Source organism: Rattus rattus, chromosome 4 (assembly GCF_011064425.1).
Source record: "Rattus rattus isolate New Zealand chromosome 4, Rrattus_CSIRO_v1, whole genome shotgun sequence".
NCBI lineage: Eukaryota > Metazoa > Chordata > Mammalia > Rodentia > Muridae > Rattus > Rattus rattus.
The window spans coordinates 158,209,414-158,227,007 of record NC_046157.1 but is presented as its reverse complement, the minus strand read 5'-3'; the positions used below and the strand labels follow the sequence as shown (position 1 = coordinate 158,227,007).

Sequence of the window (17,594 nt, the reverse complement as noted above, 5' to 3'; positions counted from 1 at the left end):
ACTGCCCTAGAACTCACTCTACAAACCAGGCCTCACAGAGATTCAAAGTGCTGAAATTGAAGGTACGAGCCATGGTCATATTCTAACTCACGTTCTCCTTATTTCATTCTTGAACATGGAACAATGAGCGGAAGACTTGTGGAGTTTGACAGCTGAACAAAATAATTAGTAATCCAGCCACTGAACTATAATGTATTGATCGCATGACAGAGAAGAGAGTGACTCTGGTCACCTGCTGCATGCAATACCATCATATAAATAAAAGATATCAGACAACATTTACTCAAGTAAGTACGGAGAATGCCAATGTTTTCTGATGAAAAATAGTAAAACAAACATATCTTATTAAAGGATAAGATAAACATATCTTATTAAGTCGGGCAGCAGTGGTGCGTGCCTTTACTCCCAGCATTCAGGAGACAGAGGCAGTCAGATCTCTGAGTTTGAGACCAGCCTAGACTACAGAGCTAGTTCCTGAAAGCCAGGGATGCACAGAGAAACCCTGCCTCATGCTTGAAACATGCCTTTAATCATAGCAACTGGGAGGCCGATGCAGGTGGATCTGTGAGGTCGAGGCCAGCCTGGTCTACAAAGGAAGTTCCAGAACAGCCAGGGCTGTTACACAGAGAAAACTTGTCTCAAAAACTAAAAACAAACAATCAAAGAAAAAAACACATCTATCTTGGGGAGTGTGGGGTGGAATAGACAACTATTAAAGTGTTTAAAAATATTACAGAATGTAGGATGCAAGGGAGAAAGCAAGTAGGACCTCACCTTATCACGACAGAGAGATTCAATGAGAGCATCGGCCTCCTCCATCCTCCCATACATCACTAACGCAATGCCAACTGCTAGACCACGCAGAATCTTCTCGTGTTGAGTTTCTTGTGCATAGCCAACCATATCCTCAATCGCCTGGGCATTTTTAGAGCCTAACATAACCAAACCTAATGCCAGGCCAGCTGCCTCCCCTGGAGTAAAAGGTAAAATAATGAATAACACCAATGTATAGAGTCAATATATCCAATTGAAAGCGGACCTATTTGCATGCTATCAAAATAACCATTAGCCTTCTGAGAGGAACTAACACTTTTTTAAGATTTATTTTATGCCTACTTGTATATACGTGCAACCACATATGTGCCTGTAGAAGTCAAGAGGATGGTGAGTTTCCTAGAACTGGAGTTATGAGTAGTCATAAGCCTCCGCGTGTAGGAGGAACAAGTGTTTTAACTACTGAGCCATGTCCCCAGCCCTTGCCACCCATAAAAAAAGTACTTTTTATTATTTATTTATGTGTATATGTTTATTTGTGTGTGTCTGTTTGTACATACGAATGTCCAAGAAGGTCAGATGGGTTGGATACCCCAGAGCTAGTATTATGAGTAGTTTTGAGCTGCCTGATGTATGTGTTGGGAATTAACTCAGGTCCTCTTTAAGAACAAGAGCTTTTAACCGCTGAGTCATCTCTCCCCAACAGCAGTTTTTAAGAAGGAAGACAGTGTACGTAAGTACATCCATACTTTTATAACAATTTTCCTTTTAAATCTTGACAGTATACACCATCAAATCTTGTAATAAAGTCAAGAGACATTATGGGAATTAAAAAAAAAGTAGCATTATCACCAAGCACCATAGAATATCTTCAAGACACCTATAGTTCTGTTTAATAACTCCAATTTGCACAAGTTACTTCTGTCAGAGTCCTCTGTGTACACTCCTTTAGAAAGCCTACATTAAATAAAACAAAACAAAACAAAACAAAAAAACCAAGATAAAACTGCTAAATGGAGCACATTCTGCTCCCTCTTCAACAAGGGAAACCGTTGGATTTTCAGAACTGGCTGGCCGTCTTTATCGTCCCTAATGGAATGCCAACTGCAAACCTAGCTAAGAGCTTGCTCACCTGAGTTTTTAAAGGAGACTATAAAAAGTAAAAACACGGGGTTGGGGATTTAGCTCAGTGGTAGAGCGCTTGCCTAGCAAGCGCAAGGCCCTGGGTCCGGTCCCCAGCTCCAAAAGGAAAAAATAAATAAATAAAACACGACACTGATATTAGTCACAAAGTTTTCTGGTTTCAGTAACAAAGGCTTACCTGTCACAGCATCATCCTGATACAGGTTTGTTTTCAGCAAATCATATACATCCTGACGTGCAGTTCCCATTGCAGCCAAACCAAGGCCTAAGCTGCCTCCATGTCTAACGATCTAGGGTAAAAAGCATTGGCTCCAATAATCCAGAACACAGTGCTTAAAATCCAAACTTTAATTCAGAAGAACGTGTGCATACATGCATCCACTCTCAACTCCCACTCACTTAGGCTGGTTTAAACTATGAGGCTGAGGGTGATCCTACCTCTTTAGAGGGTAGCTTAGTAGGAAAGATCAGCTAATCAGGAGCCCTGTGGTGACCTTGGCAATTTTATTAATGTTTGTTAGCATAAACAGTGACTTGAAAAGTATGTGAGGGAAAAGAAAATGGACAGAGCGGACCTCCATTACTTTAGAGGAAGACTGAGCAATAGTAAGAGGCTAATACCAGTGAAGGAGTAGGAGGCCAGGTAGGTAAACCTGCAGATGTCTGTGGGTGGAGGAGGAGGAGGAAGGAGAGGAGAAGGAGGAGGAGGCAGTATGGATGAAGAAGCCAGACTGAAGAGGAGAAAGCATCTAACATGGTTGTGCATTAGGAGAAGACGGAGTCAGAGCAGAAGACTGGCCTTCATGTGAAAAAGGCAGCTTTGGAAGTCGTCCATTTTGAGCGTGCTGTTTACTCTTACTGATGGCGGCTCTCCAGACTGCTCTGGGAGCTCTTTCCCCACTGGCTGGCCTTGGTGGAACTGTCATTTAAGAAGTTCCCACCTTGCCCTAACTGAAGTGTGGGCACTACTGAAGCCAGGGCAGTAGGATGCTCCACCTCTAGAATTATCTTCAATTAGAGAAATCCAAAACCAAAAATGTTTCAGGTTTGTTCATCCTGATAACAGGTTCTGGAAGACATAACCCCCATTAGCTCCTGCTTACATGTAATACGTCAGTCACCCAGAGTTGACTAGCCTTGAGTAAAAAGCTGGTTCATTAACATCTTCATCAATTACATTCGATTTTGATGATCTCCTTGCTTCAGTCAGAAGAGGCTTCTATTACTAGTGTTTCGTGGCTTGCTTTGTGTGTGTGTCCATAAACCAAACAGTAATAGTCTATAGAGGAAGTGAGGAACTGCGTGTGCACATACATGAGTAAGTGAGTGACGGGTTCTTAGCCAAGGCAGACCATGTCTTGGCTCAATTTCTTTCATTTAAGTTTGAGGCTAAGGCTCTCTGATCTGTTTAACCATTATCCTGTAACTTTCTAAAAACTCATTTAAACCTAAAAGCTAGAGTCTAAAACCCCATTTTAGGGTTATTTAAAGTAACAGGACTGCTTAACCAATTTTTCAAAAGAATTACATTAAAAAAAAACTTATCAATGATCAAAATAAGCAATAATTCTGATTTCTCAAGAGTATATGATACTCTGGATGCCCTGTATTTCCTTTAAAATGATAGCTAACCAGGTGAAAAGTAAGGTCAATACAGTAACGATACTCCATGATATTTAAGGCCACTGCATACCATGAATTAATGAATATTCATTCATTAATTCATTCAAGACAGGGTTTCTCTGAGTAGCCGTGGATGTCCTGGAACTCACTCTATAATCCAGAACTATGGCTTGGAAGTCAAGAGATTCCCCTGCCCTAGGTACTGGGGTTAAAGGCATTTGCCAACACCACCCCCACCACACAGCTGAGATCACTGTATATTTTAAAGACAGTTAAAACTGTGTCTTGTTTGTTTCACCTGGTCTTAGAGGACTAAGAAGCACAATTTTAGCTTGTAGAGAAAGAAAAGGAACTTACTTTTAAAAAAGGAAGGAAGGATGGGAGGGAGGGAGGAAGAGAAGGAGAGAGGAAGGGGGAAGCAAGCAAGCAGGCAAGAAGAAAGGAAAAGTGGCAAGTGTGATCACTCACTGTTCTAATTCCAGCACTCAGGAGGCTGAGGTAGGAGATATCTGAGTTGAAGGCAGCTTGAGCTAAATAGCAAGACCCTATTTCAAGAAAACTAAAACCCAAACAAAAGCAGCATCAACATAAACCCCCAAATTACTACTGAAAGTAGTTTTTGGTTTCCCAAATCCTAAGAAATCTATTCACTGAAATACTGAGCAAATGCAGTGATTCTCAATCTCCCTAATCTTGTGATCCACTAATACAGATCCTCATGTTGTGGTGACCGAACTATGAAATTATTTTCATAGCTACCTTATAAATGTAATTTTGCTTTTATGAATCATAATGTAAATATCTGATATGCGGGATATCTGATATGCAACCCCTGCAAAAGCATCATTTGACTCCTAAAGGGATAGATACTCTTAGGTTAAGAACCACTGTCCTAGATTCTCAAATAATGGAAATGTGGTTTTTCACACTAATACTTACATCATTGCTGGCATTCTTGAGCTGATTAAGGAGATAGTCAATTATGTCACCACCATGATTGGCATGAATGAGACCCAATGCATAGAGACCTCCACCTTCCTGATAGGCTGACCCTGGAGAAGTGTCCTTAGGGAGGTATGTTGCCATTAACTGTAGTGCTTCCTTCTCATGGCCCTGTGAATTTGAGTCACAAAGAGCTAAGAAAGACATAGAGGAAACCAGATGCAGCAACTTCTCCAGAATGCCCACTTGATGACTAGAAACAGAATCTGCTCTCATCCAAACAACTCCATCACTCAAACATGAGACTTTAAGAGACCTAGGTACAGCCTGGTTAGAAAATATGTAACTAGATCTGTTTTTTACTTTGTTTTACAAATGTTTCCCCAAATTAACTTAGACTATACAACATTTTAACCCAACTGTTACAAAATGGTTTAGTCCTTACAGGAAGAGGATTTCTACCTGTTACTAAAAGGAAACAGACACTTATTTAAATATGCCTTCTTTATTTCACCATTCCCTGTCCAGAACTGACCAGATCTGACAACATATACCTGTTGATTAATTACAATAAACTTATGCTTCTTAGCCCCCCTTCCCCAACGGCCAGTCAGTCACAATGAATAAAATGTATTTATTACCTTATGGATTACACCCAAGCTGGCAGTTGCAGTAAATTTGGCCCAGTTAGTGGCTCTGGCCAGCCATTCCAAGTTATCTCTGTAACAAAGGAAAGCAGCTGAGCTTTATTAGAGCTAACCTCTCCTAAGTAAGCTGTTCCTTGCCTTTGTGGAGAAAGGACCTAGCACTGTGGCCCAGATTGGTCTTCAGCCAGTGATCCTCCTGCCTTAGTCTCCCAAGCACTGGGATTATAGGCATGTGTTCATAGTCGGTCTTTTCAGACAAGGCTTTTCTATGTAGCACTGGCTGCCCTGGAATTCAATCTTTAAACCAAGCTGGTCCTGAACTCAGATCTCCTCCTGCCTCTGCCTCCAGGGGCAGGGATTAAAGGCATGTACAACCACCACCTTGCTCTTCAGATTCTTAAAATGCATGATATATAATTCTACTTTGAACAAAAGGAAACTAATACAAGTAATTAACTTTACTTTAAAATAAGTAAATAGAAAACAAACAATATATATCTAATAAGCAAACATACTTAAAATTCAAGTATGATAAATACTATCAATGCAATCTTGGTTAAAAAGCCATTTGGAGGACTGAAGAGAGCTCAGGGGTTAAGTACGTACGGTTCTTACAGAGAACCCAAATTCGGTTTTCAGCATCTAAATCAGTGGCTCACAACCTCCTGGAAATTCAGCTCCAAGGGATCTGACACCTCTTCTGGCCTCAAAATGCAACTATACATACCCTATCCCCAGACACACAGGAATATTCATTTTAAAATTAAAAAGAAAATCCACCAAGGTAGAATTCTCCAAGCATATTTACCTAAGGAACTGGTCGCTGGTAGTCCCACAGTGCATGAATGAGTTTGCTATTACAGTTGCTGTATGACATACAGAATTTCGTACTGCATCCTACAAAAACAAATACAGAAACTTCTTTATCATTGGCAAAGTAATCAATACATACATGTGCTCACATATATTCGGAAGCCCTATTCTACAGCAAAATCAGAAAACAACTGAAAAGAGATTTAGAATATGAATCTTGGTACATCTCTTTATGTAAAGATGAAATAGCTAGCCTGAAAAAAAACAAGGCAAAGGGTTTTATTTGCAGTATTAACTTAAGGTCACTATTAGACTTTTGTTTGTTTTATGGGACAGGGTTTCATGTCACCCAAACAGGTCTGAATTTGCTTGAGCCTGACACTTCTGATATCAGCTCTAGTCTATAGCGTCTAGGAGTATCATAACACCATCTCAGTCACAGATTTGAAGTGTGAATTCGGATCTCCCACTCCCATCCTTTCAAAGAGTCTAATTATTCAGACATTTCATTTCTCTTCAGCATTTTGCCTGAGATCTCCAAGGTGTTGGAGTAACTTAAGTAGCAATGCTACAATTTTTCCCGCCTGCACCCTGGCAGTCACGGAATTATGTATGCATCAACATGGGAATGTATTTACAGTACTGGGGATATAACCTAGGGCCTGTTACATTCCAGGCAACCGCTCTACTCCTGAACTTCCTCCTGAGCCCTAACTTACTTATAAATTTTATGAGTCTGTATCTTTTTCCATTTGTAATTATGTACTTAAGGTTTCAGAAGGCACTGTATATGTGCATAAATCAAACAGTGTTTAGTCACTGAACAGCATATGGCTGGCTCTAAGAAAAGAGCAAATGTCTCTGGAGAGGCATGCTGAGTAAGAGAGATGAAAGATTCTTTAAAAGTTATTTATCCTTTTACATGACAATGTTCCATTCCTAAGAAAAAGCTTATTTAGGACACTACAAAGAGACCAGTGGGCTAGCAATACTAGTGAGTTACTTGCCTTGAAAACAACATGTTGTATGTGAGGGTTCATGTGGGAGCATGTGTCACCTCAGGTGTTGGTCCCCAGGAAACAACCGCCTTGCTTTTGAGACAGGGTCTCTCACTGGCCTGGAGCTCAACAAACAGGCTATGCTGGCTAGCTGGTGAGCCCCAGGGATTCGCCTGACTCTCTAACACCAGTATTACGAACATGCACCATCACACCCACCATTTGTGTGTGTGTGTGTATGTGTGTGTGGATTCTGGGGACCAACTCATGTCTTTGTGTTTGCAAAACAAGTAAGCACTTCACCAACTGAGCTACTACTCCAGCCCTTCAGAACTAAATGCGCAATCACACCTGTCCAAAAATTAAAATTTTTAGGATCAATATCTCAATAAATGGAACAATGAAGTCCAAGTCTAGGCTCAACTGATGGTAGAGTGGGAAAGAGTCTTAAAAGCTATATTCATGTCTTGACTGTGCTATCATGTTCAACTGTGAAGATAAAAATGTATTTAAAATGGAACAAAACATTTACCACACTTCTGAACAAGAGACTGGCACAAGAGCAGGAACTCATTCCTTGCTAACCCCTTCCTCACGATGAGTGTCCCCACCCACTGGCCTCTCTCATGCTGGAGATTCAGTGCAGAGACACATTCACACACGTCGAGTAGACAGATGTTCTTACAGAGTTCAGCCACACCCACTGTTATTTTTACAAAAATGTTAACATCATCTTGATTATAGGTAATAAAACAAAGCCTCAACAAGATATAAAGGAACGCTCCATTATGACATGTCTACCTTTGTGTTCTTCAGAATCATGAGGTCTGTGTTATTATTGCGTATTAGGAACTGCAGGTGTAACTCAATAGCCATTTCACCACTTAAAATTTTAATCATTTTCAGTGTCTGGTCCTTGGGCTCTGGACTCTGCCAAAACAAAAAGGAATAAAAATATTAATACTACTAAAGTTTGGTAAGCCAATTTTATTTTATCAGTCTTAACCAATGAAAGCAATCACACTCGCATGCACACATACACCCACACACACATGCACACACACGCATACGCACAACACACAACATATAACACACACACTCTCATACATATACACCTTTCCTCATATTTTAATGACAGGATCTAAAAAATTTCTACTATCATTGTTTGGAAAAAACACAATTTCCTTTAGTACAATTCACTGAGATACTACAAGTTCAAGAGATGAAAACAATTTATTCTAAGGTAGCTTTTTAAACCAAAACTTATTTTATGATTTTTTAATTTGTATGTCTGTGTGAACGTATGCCATGTGTGAGTAGGTGTTAGAAGACGAGGGTGCAGGTGGATGGGAGGCTCCTAACATGGGTGATCGGACGCCAACTAAGGTCTTCTGAAAGCAGCACAGTTAAACTCCTGAGCTACCTCTCCGGAGCCCACGATGGTAGCTGCATTTACTGTTAAGGTGTTTGCCTTATGGATTGGCTGTGCGCCATTTCCATATCTGGTCCCCACAGAGGCCAGAAGGAGGCATAGGATGCCCTAGAACTGGAGTTACAGAGAGCTGTGAACCACAATGCAGGTGCTAGAATTAAATCTGGGTCTGCTGGATGAATTTTCATAGAAAATCCATTTTTATAAAATGACTCTGGCATCACAAAACAAAAAACCAAAACTTTCAAAAACTCAAGTATAAATATAATATATCATGTATGAAAACAATGGTCGTGCTGGCACACACCTTTAACCCTTGTCAGGCAGAATCCAAGTCAGATCTATTGTACTGAATTCCAGCCAGTGCTGCAGACTGACAGTCGCCCCCCCTTCTCTTTACCCCTCCCCCAAAATGATTAGCAGAGAAGGAGGAGGAGGAAGAGAAGAGGAAGAGAAAGAAGAGGGAAGAATAATAATAAAAAGCTCCACGAAAGTCCTTGAGCAGTGACTGAATGCACACTCACGGCGTCTGGTGTCTTCCCCGCCACTGCACCGGCTGTCTTCTCCTCGGTCTCCATGGAGTCACTGAAATGAGGAAAGCCAAGCGTCAACACTTCAATAAATCTCTCCTAAAGAGAAGCTGCAGGCAATTTAGTCATAGCTCTGAACTATGTCCTAATTATTCTACAAGAAAATAAACTTACTTTGTGGGTATTATTCAATAAGAAATAAAACTCTAGCATCTCTAAGCAGATGCTAAATTCCCCCCAATTAAACTCTTCAGAAAAAAAAAAACAAAAAACAAAAGAAAAAAAAAACCCCAAATCTAGTTAGCAAAATTCTTGAATAAGACAATAAGAACAGGGAACAAAAAAGTCTTGTGCATTCCCAAGTCAGGTGGAGATGGACCACCAGCAGCTAAGAAAACAGTGCTCAGTAAACCTGAGATCGCACAACTCTAAAGCCAAACAACTGACACTTCCTTCTAGGTCAGAAGACAGTGCTGGAGAGAAAACACACTATTGCTTTGTTTGCTACTTCACAAACAATACAAGAGAAAGAAAGGTTTTGGAGGATCTATTTTTAAATTTTCCTAAAGCTAAAAGGCAAATAAAAGTGCCACGTTCATAGATTATGGGCTGACTATTGCCAGGGCTACAGGTTCAGTATCATGAGATTTCAGAGAAGAGATTCAACACAATCTCCGTCAAAATCCCGCACAGGCTCACGGAAAGGCAGCAGATAAAACAGCCACAATAAAAAGGAAGACTCACACTGTGGGTCTGGGGCTTTGAGATGTATCTCAGTGGCTGAGTGTCTGTACAGAGTTTACCAGGACCCCAGCCTTGGGATAAAAACACCTCCTGTTAGCTGACACCATAAGTCTTAGTAATAAAGAAGCACTCAAATAAGGAAGACAAACAGAACAACAGGAAAGCAGGGGGGAGAACAGATCTTCCAAGCTCCCACAGAACAGTCCATTAAAGTCTAAGCATTCAATGGCTCCTTCCCCCTAAACCTCCAAATACTTCATAGTCTTCCCAACACAACATGGCCAGCTACTTCACAGCAACACTGTACTACTCTGGTACCAATCTTCAGGGAATTTGCTTCTTATTGCTATGATGACCACCACCACCACCATCGCCACTGCCACAGCCGCCACCAAAGTATATGGGGTTGGGAGAGGAATTTGGCTTAAACATCCCCTCTCAGTCCATCATGAGGGAGTCAGAAAAGGAACTCATGGCAGGAATCTGGAGGCAGATAATGCAGAGACTGTGGAGGACCACTGTTCACTGCCTGGTCCTATGGTTTGCTTAGTTTGCTCTTTGACACAACCACTTGCCCAGGGTGGCAATGCCCACAGTAGGCTGGGCCTCTCCCACACCTGTCCTTAATCAAGTAATTGCCCCAGAGACCTGCCTACAGGCAATCTGATGGAGGAGATTTCTCAGACAAGATCTCCTCTTCTCTGTGTCAAACTGGCACACTATGTAAGTAGCACTTATACTGTTTTGTCTAGGGACTGACCCTCCCTAGTCAATCTAATCGATCAATGCAGAGCCTGTGGATATCGCTACAGAGCCCTGAAGGATACTTTCTAGACCTAGAATTTTGTTTGAAATTTATGAGGAATGCACTAACAGTTGAGAGGAAAGAAAGATCTTAATAGGTTTCAAAACAATGACTCTTACTGCTAAACAGACAATTCTGGAAAACAAAAATGTTTGAACAATCAGGACACAAACATATTACATAGCTGGTCTAAATATATACAGACAGACACGCAGGGAAACTGCATACTGTATGAGTTTAAGACATTATTTACTTGGCTTTACTACAAGTGCAAATCCCAGAACATTTCTCTAAATAGTCCAAATGAATCTAAGGCAAATATCTTGGACCACCTATCTCACATATTTTTTTTTTTTTTTTGGTTTTTTTTTGAACTGGGGACCCGAACCCAGGGCCTTTCTCTTCCCTAAGTAAAATGCTCTACCACTGAGCTAAGTCCCAGCCCCAACATATTTTATAATTGATGAGTAGCCACATGCTATTTAACATGCTTCCCTTACCACCCAATCCTTTCTATTTCTTTCTAGAAGAATCCACTTTGCCTGACCTTACTTTGTGTGTCACAGTATAAGATACGGGGAAGCATAAGACCTGACAATCTGTAGAAGCTAACTTATTTATTCTTAAAATCTACTCTCCGTGAATATCCTGCTGAGTCCCCAGATGAACACAGACGTGCAGTTAGCTCTGATGCAGAAGTAGATACTCGTACCTGTCTTTCTCTGGTCCTGGCACAGTACCCGTATTGGTAGATCCAGGCACAGAAGCAATAGGGGTCCCAACAGTTCGAAGATTCTGGATCACAGATGACAAAAACTGCTGGCTGGCACTTTCGTACAAATCAAAGCAAATCTGATAGGCCATCAGCAGGTTGTCTTCCTTTACCAGCTTTTCTAAGATATCACTCACGGCCTGGGGGTCATCTAAGAAGATTAAGCACTGAAATGGAGATGAAGAACAAGCAGACAGTAAGGAACTGAAAACTTCATATGAAAGGTTCTCAGAGCACAACAAACAGTCCCCCACGAAAACTGGATCTAGCCTAGCGTTTCATTCCTAAAGGTCACATTCGCAGTCCTAAGACTGTGTGTACCTGGTGACTAGCAGTATTCAATATCAGCTGTTGAGTCAATTTTTACTCTTTTATTGAGACAGGATCTCATTGTGTATGTCTGACTAGCTAACTGGCCTGGAACTTGCTACATATATAGACCAGGCTGGCCTCAAACTTAAATAGATATCTTCCTGGCTCAGCTCCCAAGTGCTGAGACTAAACGTGGACACCAGTGCACTCAGCAATCATCACGTCTTTTAATCACATCCATAATTTATTTATTTGGTTTTTTTTTTATTTATTTATTCTATATAAGTACACTGTAGCTGTCTTCAGATACATCAGAAGAGGGCATCAGATCCCATTACAGATGGTTGTGAGCCACCATGTGGTTGCTGGGATTTGAACTCAGGACCTCTGGAAGAGCAGTCAGTGCTCTTAACCTCTGAGCCACCTCTCCAGCGTTTATTTGGCTTTTTAAGACACAGCTTCTCTTTATAGCTCTGGTTGTCCTGGAACTCTAGACCAAGCTGGCCTGAACTGTGAGATCTACCTGACTTAAAAAAAGAAAAAAAAAAAAAAAAATATATATATATGTGTGTGTGTGTATATATATATATATGGGGGATTTAGCTCAGTGGTAGAGCGCTTGCCTAGGAAGCGCAAGGCCCTGGGTTCAGTCCCCAGCTCCAAAAAAAAAAAAAAAAAGCATATATAGTATATTAATTGTGTAAAAGTAAATCATGCATATCTCCAGTCAGACACTGAGAAGAGTGTAGTAGGTCAAAATGTGCAATAAATTGAGAAAAACATCTACCATTATTTTTAGGGGAAGGACTACAGAGGGAGAAAGTACAATTCAGGCTTTCTTTCATATATCTTCTATGCTACTTGAAAATTTTAAATGGTACCCAATATACCCAATGTTTAGTTGTGTTTTAAGTAATGAGCCCACAGATTATATCAAACTGAACTGAGAATATACAAAATAATTTTTAAGTGTTGTGAGATTCCATTTATCAGTAAAAGGAATATACTCCGTGCAAAGATCAACTGAGTTTCCCCGTATGAGGCCACCATGGCAACTCAGCACAAGGAGCTGTAACACGCGCTGTAACAAGCACTGCTGACAGAGCAAATACCTGACAAACATTGATGAAATCAGGTTTTTCCAAGTTCATGTAGATTTTAACCAGGACTCGCAATACTTTATTCCTAAACTGCTTATTCTGCATTAAAGACATGCAGAGCTTGAGGCTGTAAGCTAGCATTCCTGGGACATCATTCTGAAAGACACAATTTAAAGACACATCGTTATCTAAAGCATTATGTATACTTAGAAACCAAGTTGATTTAAACCCCCATCCCCTGTCATTTTCTAGACAGGGTTTCTCTGTGTAGTTCAGGTTGCCCTGAACCCAGAGACCTGCCTGCCTCTGCCTCTCAAGTGCTGGGATGGGATTAAAGGTGTGTGTACCATCATTTGGCTATGATTTACACTTAAAAAAGTAAACCCGTTTAGAGGTTTTGTGAGGCAAGGCAGCAGGCAGGAGAGCGTTCTGCCACTGAGGCTCCTTTCCAGCCTTCCATGTTCTCGTGTTCTCGGAGCGTCAGATGTAGTCAATCCTCCTGTCTTCACATTCCAAGTACATGGATTAAAGCCAACACACAAAAGGAGTGAAAGATAATTTAATACTACTTAGTGGCAGTTGGAACATCATGAAGTGAACACAGTTCCTGAAACTGCCATCCTGTTATAAAATGTCAAACGCTGCACTCTGCAATCACCTCCTCTCCGACCTTGCGGCTGCAGCTCCTTTGACTTGCTGCCCACATTCACTCAAAGGTCAGGAAGCAAAACGTGGCACAGCCAGCTCCAGCTCTGTGATTCGAGCCTTTGATACTGGTTTTGTTAAATGGACATGGTGTCCAGTAATTTCTAAATGCTTATGTTTATCCCCACAGGTGAGTGGGGCTATCAACCCTGGTCAAGAAACTTCTTATAGACTTAAAACCAGCCAAAGTGCTGAGAATAAATGACTGTTGTGTGTTCAGCTCTAAAGCAGACATTTATACCAACCATTTGGGGAGCACTGAGGAATAGAGCACATGTAGAATATTAGAGCTGAAGGGATGGGAGAATGGGAGGACTGCAAAATGCTGTCTCCTGGACATGATACGACCACTGTATTCATGAATTCATAGCAGCTTTGGTCATCTACACAAGATCTGCACAGGCTCAAACCAGTCACCGTCCCAACATAGCTGAGGGAAAAGGCTAAACAGACTCTAGTTCTGGCTGAGGGGCTATTGGCAACTGATGGATGCCGAGGAAGGGAAGTCATTTTTCTCTGGAGGTATGGGCCACAGTGGACTGCCATGCTCAGTGGGAGGACCCCAGACCCATGCATGTTCAGGAAGCACTAATTTGACTCCATAAGTTATAAAAGAAAGGGCAGACTGGAGGATGACTCAGTAGGCACTCATCGCCACGGCTGACCAAAGTTCTTCCTTAGCACCCACATGGAGGAAGGAAAGAAGCAACTGCAATTGTTTTCTGATTCCTATGCATGCACTGTGGCACATGGGTGCTCCCCCTACACACAAATAAATAAAGTGCTATGAAAGAAAAAGCAGGTCTTGAGATGGGAAAGGGACACGCTGGGGACATCTAGGAGGCAGGAGTGGAAATAATCTTGACACATGCACACGTGTATGAGAGTGCCAGAGAATCAATTAAAAGTATTCTAAAAAAAAAAAAAAAAAAGAGAGAGAGAAAAAAATGGGGTTGGGGTTTAGCTCAGTGGTAGAGCCCTGGGTCCTCAGTCCCCAGCTCCAGGAAAAAAAAAAAAAAAAAAAAAGAGAGAGAGAGAAAAAGTATTCTAAAAAATCTGAGCCAGGGTGGCAGAAGCCTTTAATCCCAGGAGGCAGAGCAAGTGGATCTCTGAGGCCAGCCTGGTCTACACTGGGAGTTCCAGGACAGCTAGGGCCATGCAGAGAAACCCTGTCTCAAAAACCCAAAATCCAAAAGCAAACAAAACAAAAACAAGAGTTTGTATTTGATCACTTTGTTCATTTCCCCACCAATCCCAACCTCTAAAATGACATTGTCTACTTACAGATTCTAGTATAGTCTTCTCAAAGACATCTAGTCTCCTGGTCTCCAGAGCAATGCCAATCGCTTGCTTATACTTGTGATCATCGAGACATCGCTGGAACATCTTATTCACGATGCCTTCCAATCTCTGGTCAATTGGCTTTTTTTCTCCTTCAGGCAAATCTGCATTTTCCACACACTGTTTGGTATAATGATCAATGCATTTTGCTATGGAGAAAATAAAATTACTATTTTATAAATTGGTCTAAACTACCAGAAAAGGACAATGTTTGCATTTATGATCTTGAACACTAGAAATAAGTACAAAATAGTTAAGTACATTTTAAAATGCTAGAACTTATTCCAAACATTACTAATTATTTTGATCAAAATTATATTAATCAATTTGATCAATTCAAGATTTGGCTACAAATATTTGCTGTCACTTTTTTTTAAAGTACATACTTTAAAATATTATACAGGATATTTTAAAAGGCCTGTAACAACAACTACCATAAAGAATATACTTCCCATCTGAAACTAGGTACCCTGAGATTTAACTGTTAGTAAATCATTTTGTGGAATAATGGAGCCCCAGGCTCAAAAAGCAACTTCAAAGGATGCAAATACTTTTCAAGCATCAGCAGCAAATCAGGTTAAAAAGAAACAGAAACCCAAAAACTTCTTAGCATGATATAGAATCTATATCCCCCTGGACTGCCGGAAAATTCATGCAGGAGCATACATGTTCAACTAGACTTCTGCACTTCATAATGAACAGTGAGGATGGAGAAGACAGAGACATATTGAAGGATACCAATGACACACTGGATGAGAAACACATGTACAAGTTAGCTATAACTTTTAGAATCATGTCTTAAGCATTCTAGATAAAACCAAAAGAGCCATTTCCTCAAGCATCCCTACAAGGTGACAACACACACTAGTAATCCCCTCTCTTCACTGCTGTGCCAGTACAAAGAGAAGCAAAGTCAAGATTAGTTAGCTGCAAACCTTGGGAAACAGAATAACTACCACAAAGAATTGTGGGGGATAGCAATGGACTTTTATAAACTGAGTACACCACCTTTAGGGATCATCTAGGTAGAACCATTAAAGTTTAGGTCATTTGATAAGAATAAAGTAGCAATCATACAACAGCCATCGAACACTGTGCTCATAGACAATGTTGATCAGACTAAAAATCTCTGAAGAAGAAGTTTTCTCCTATTAAAGGTCTAGGCTAATAATGTTGCTACCCCCTTAATATCTGCACTTCTAAGACAGCCAGGGATATACAGAGAAACCCTGTCTCAAATAACCATTTCATTACAAGTACAGAATCTCAAGTTTTTGTTACAGTGACAGACTACCACACCAATATTTCTAAAATTAACAAATGAGCCAGACATGGTGGCGTATACTATAATCTCAGTACTTGAGAGGTAGAGGCAGGAGGATCAAAAGTTTGAGGATAGTCTACAGAGTAATATAATGTTCTAGGCTGTACCCGGCTTCATAAATAGCAAAACCCATCTCCATAAACAGAAACTAACAATAAGGGTTTTAGAGTCAATCCAGGTTTTAACCTCTTACTGTTCTATTTAATAGTCATGTATCTTTTCATCTTAAAACCCTCCTTTTCTCATTCGTGCAACGAGGCTGGCTCCTCACAGGTGAGCTGTGGAACAAATCAAGACTATGAAGAATGACTAGCATGATATAAAGAATAAACACTTCCCATGTCAGCAGCAACTACATAAGACAGTTGTGGCAGATGCCTACAGTAATCTCAGCATGCAGGAGCCACAGGCAAGAGAATTCTGGGTCCAGGACCAGCCTGCTATACAGTAAAAACAAAGGCAGACAAGACAACTGTAAAAATTAGCATCTGACATCATCATTTCACCAAACTGCCTATTGGACTGGAGGTGGCCATCACTGCGGAGAGAAGATGCACTCAGCCAGAAGCTGGTGAGAAAACGGAGCCTGTTTAAGACTATTAGATGATGATTAGGTAAACTAAGATCTGGCAACATGATACTAAAATGAATAAAAAAGGCTATATCCGCTAGAGTAGGAAAGGCAAGACATAAACCTTGTCAGACGGAAGATAATTACCTATAATAGTCTCCACATATTCAGAGTTATCATTGACATTGAAGAGGTCACCTGCTCCAAGAGCATAATTCAGAGACTCCTCAAAAGCCCCCAGGTGATAAAATACTTTCGATGCCACCAAGGCTGCAAACTGCCGACTGCGGAAACCTTCATCTTCATATAAAACTTCTCTGAAAAAAATAAAGAATGGTGGGCCTTGTTTAAGCTATGGTCTTCCGTAAAATCTCACAATTTAAATACTCAAGCCACAAATTAGCAGTAGATTTCTAAGTGAGTTATCCAAATTGATTGAAATAAAAGTATTCTCTTACATTTTGTCTACAGACTCAGAAATTTCTGCCCAGAAGTCATTCACAACTGCATTCAATTTGTGTAGTGCAAATTCCTGTAAAATAAAACAAAACTGGACTTAAAAAGACTTCACATCAGGTTTCCTTTTAGTGTCCATCAATCGGCCAGGTGTGGGGTGCACACCTATAACTGCTGAGGCAGAGGCAGGCCAAGCTCCAAGTTCAAGGCCAGTCTGGTCCAATAGAGTTCTAGACCAACCAAAGCTATGCCAAAGAACTCTGTCTCAAAAAACAAAATAAAAAAAGTCTCCACAAGCTTATGGCCAAATTCTTATAATACTTATTTAAAAATTTCATGTCTGACAAATACATAAATTAGGAACTAATGTATGTTTTCTTAGATTTATCCATTTCTTTTTTGTTTTCAAATACAAAATAGCAAACTGTGCGTGTAACATTGTTCCTTAGAGTGAACATTTCTTCTTTGAATCTGTAAGACTCCATCCAGGCTGCTGGTTTACACACACCAGCACAGGTATCTAGACTCATAACATTGCATAACATTCTAGCTGATTTTAGCT

At 40.6% G+C, this 17,594-nt stretch overlaps 1 protein-coding gene across 1 annotated transcript in view; it reads right to left on the bottom strand.

Annotated features, from left to right (window-relative positions):
• Psmd1 (proteasome 26S subunit, non-ATPase 1) overlaps positions 1-17,594 on the bottom strand; it is a 73,815-nt gene that overhangs the window by 49,755 nt on the left and 6,466 nt on the right. The window contains exons 3-14 of the mRNA XM_032899772.1: positions 17,035-17,108; positions 16,724-16,893; positions 14,625-14,830; positions 12,648-12,791; positions 11,164-11,390; positions 8,897-8,957; positions 7,742-7,870; positions 5,938-6,026; positions 5,124-5,202; positions 4,480-4,653; positions 2,096-2,207; positions 775-971 (exon numbers count right to left, since the gene is read on the bottom strand). Coding sequence (XP_032755663.1) covers positions 775-971; positions 2,096-2,207; positions 4,480-4,653; positions 5,124-5,202; positions 5,938-6,026; positions 7,742-7,870; positions 8,897-8,957; positions 11,164-11,390; positions 12,648-12,791; positions 14,625-14,830; positions 16,724-16,893; positions 17,035-17,108 — 1,662 coding nt within the window. The remainder of the gene's footprint in view (positions 1-774; positions 972-2,095; positions 2,208-4,479; positions 4,654-5,123; positions 5,203-5,937; positions 6,027-7,741; positions 7,871-8,896; positions 8,958-11,163; positions 11,391-12,647; positions 12,792-14,624; positions 14,831-16,723; positions 16,894-17,034; positions 17,109-17,594) is intronic.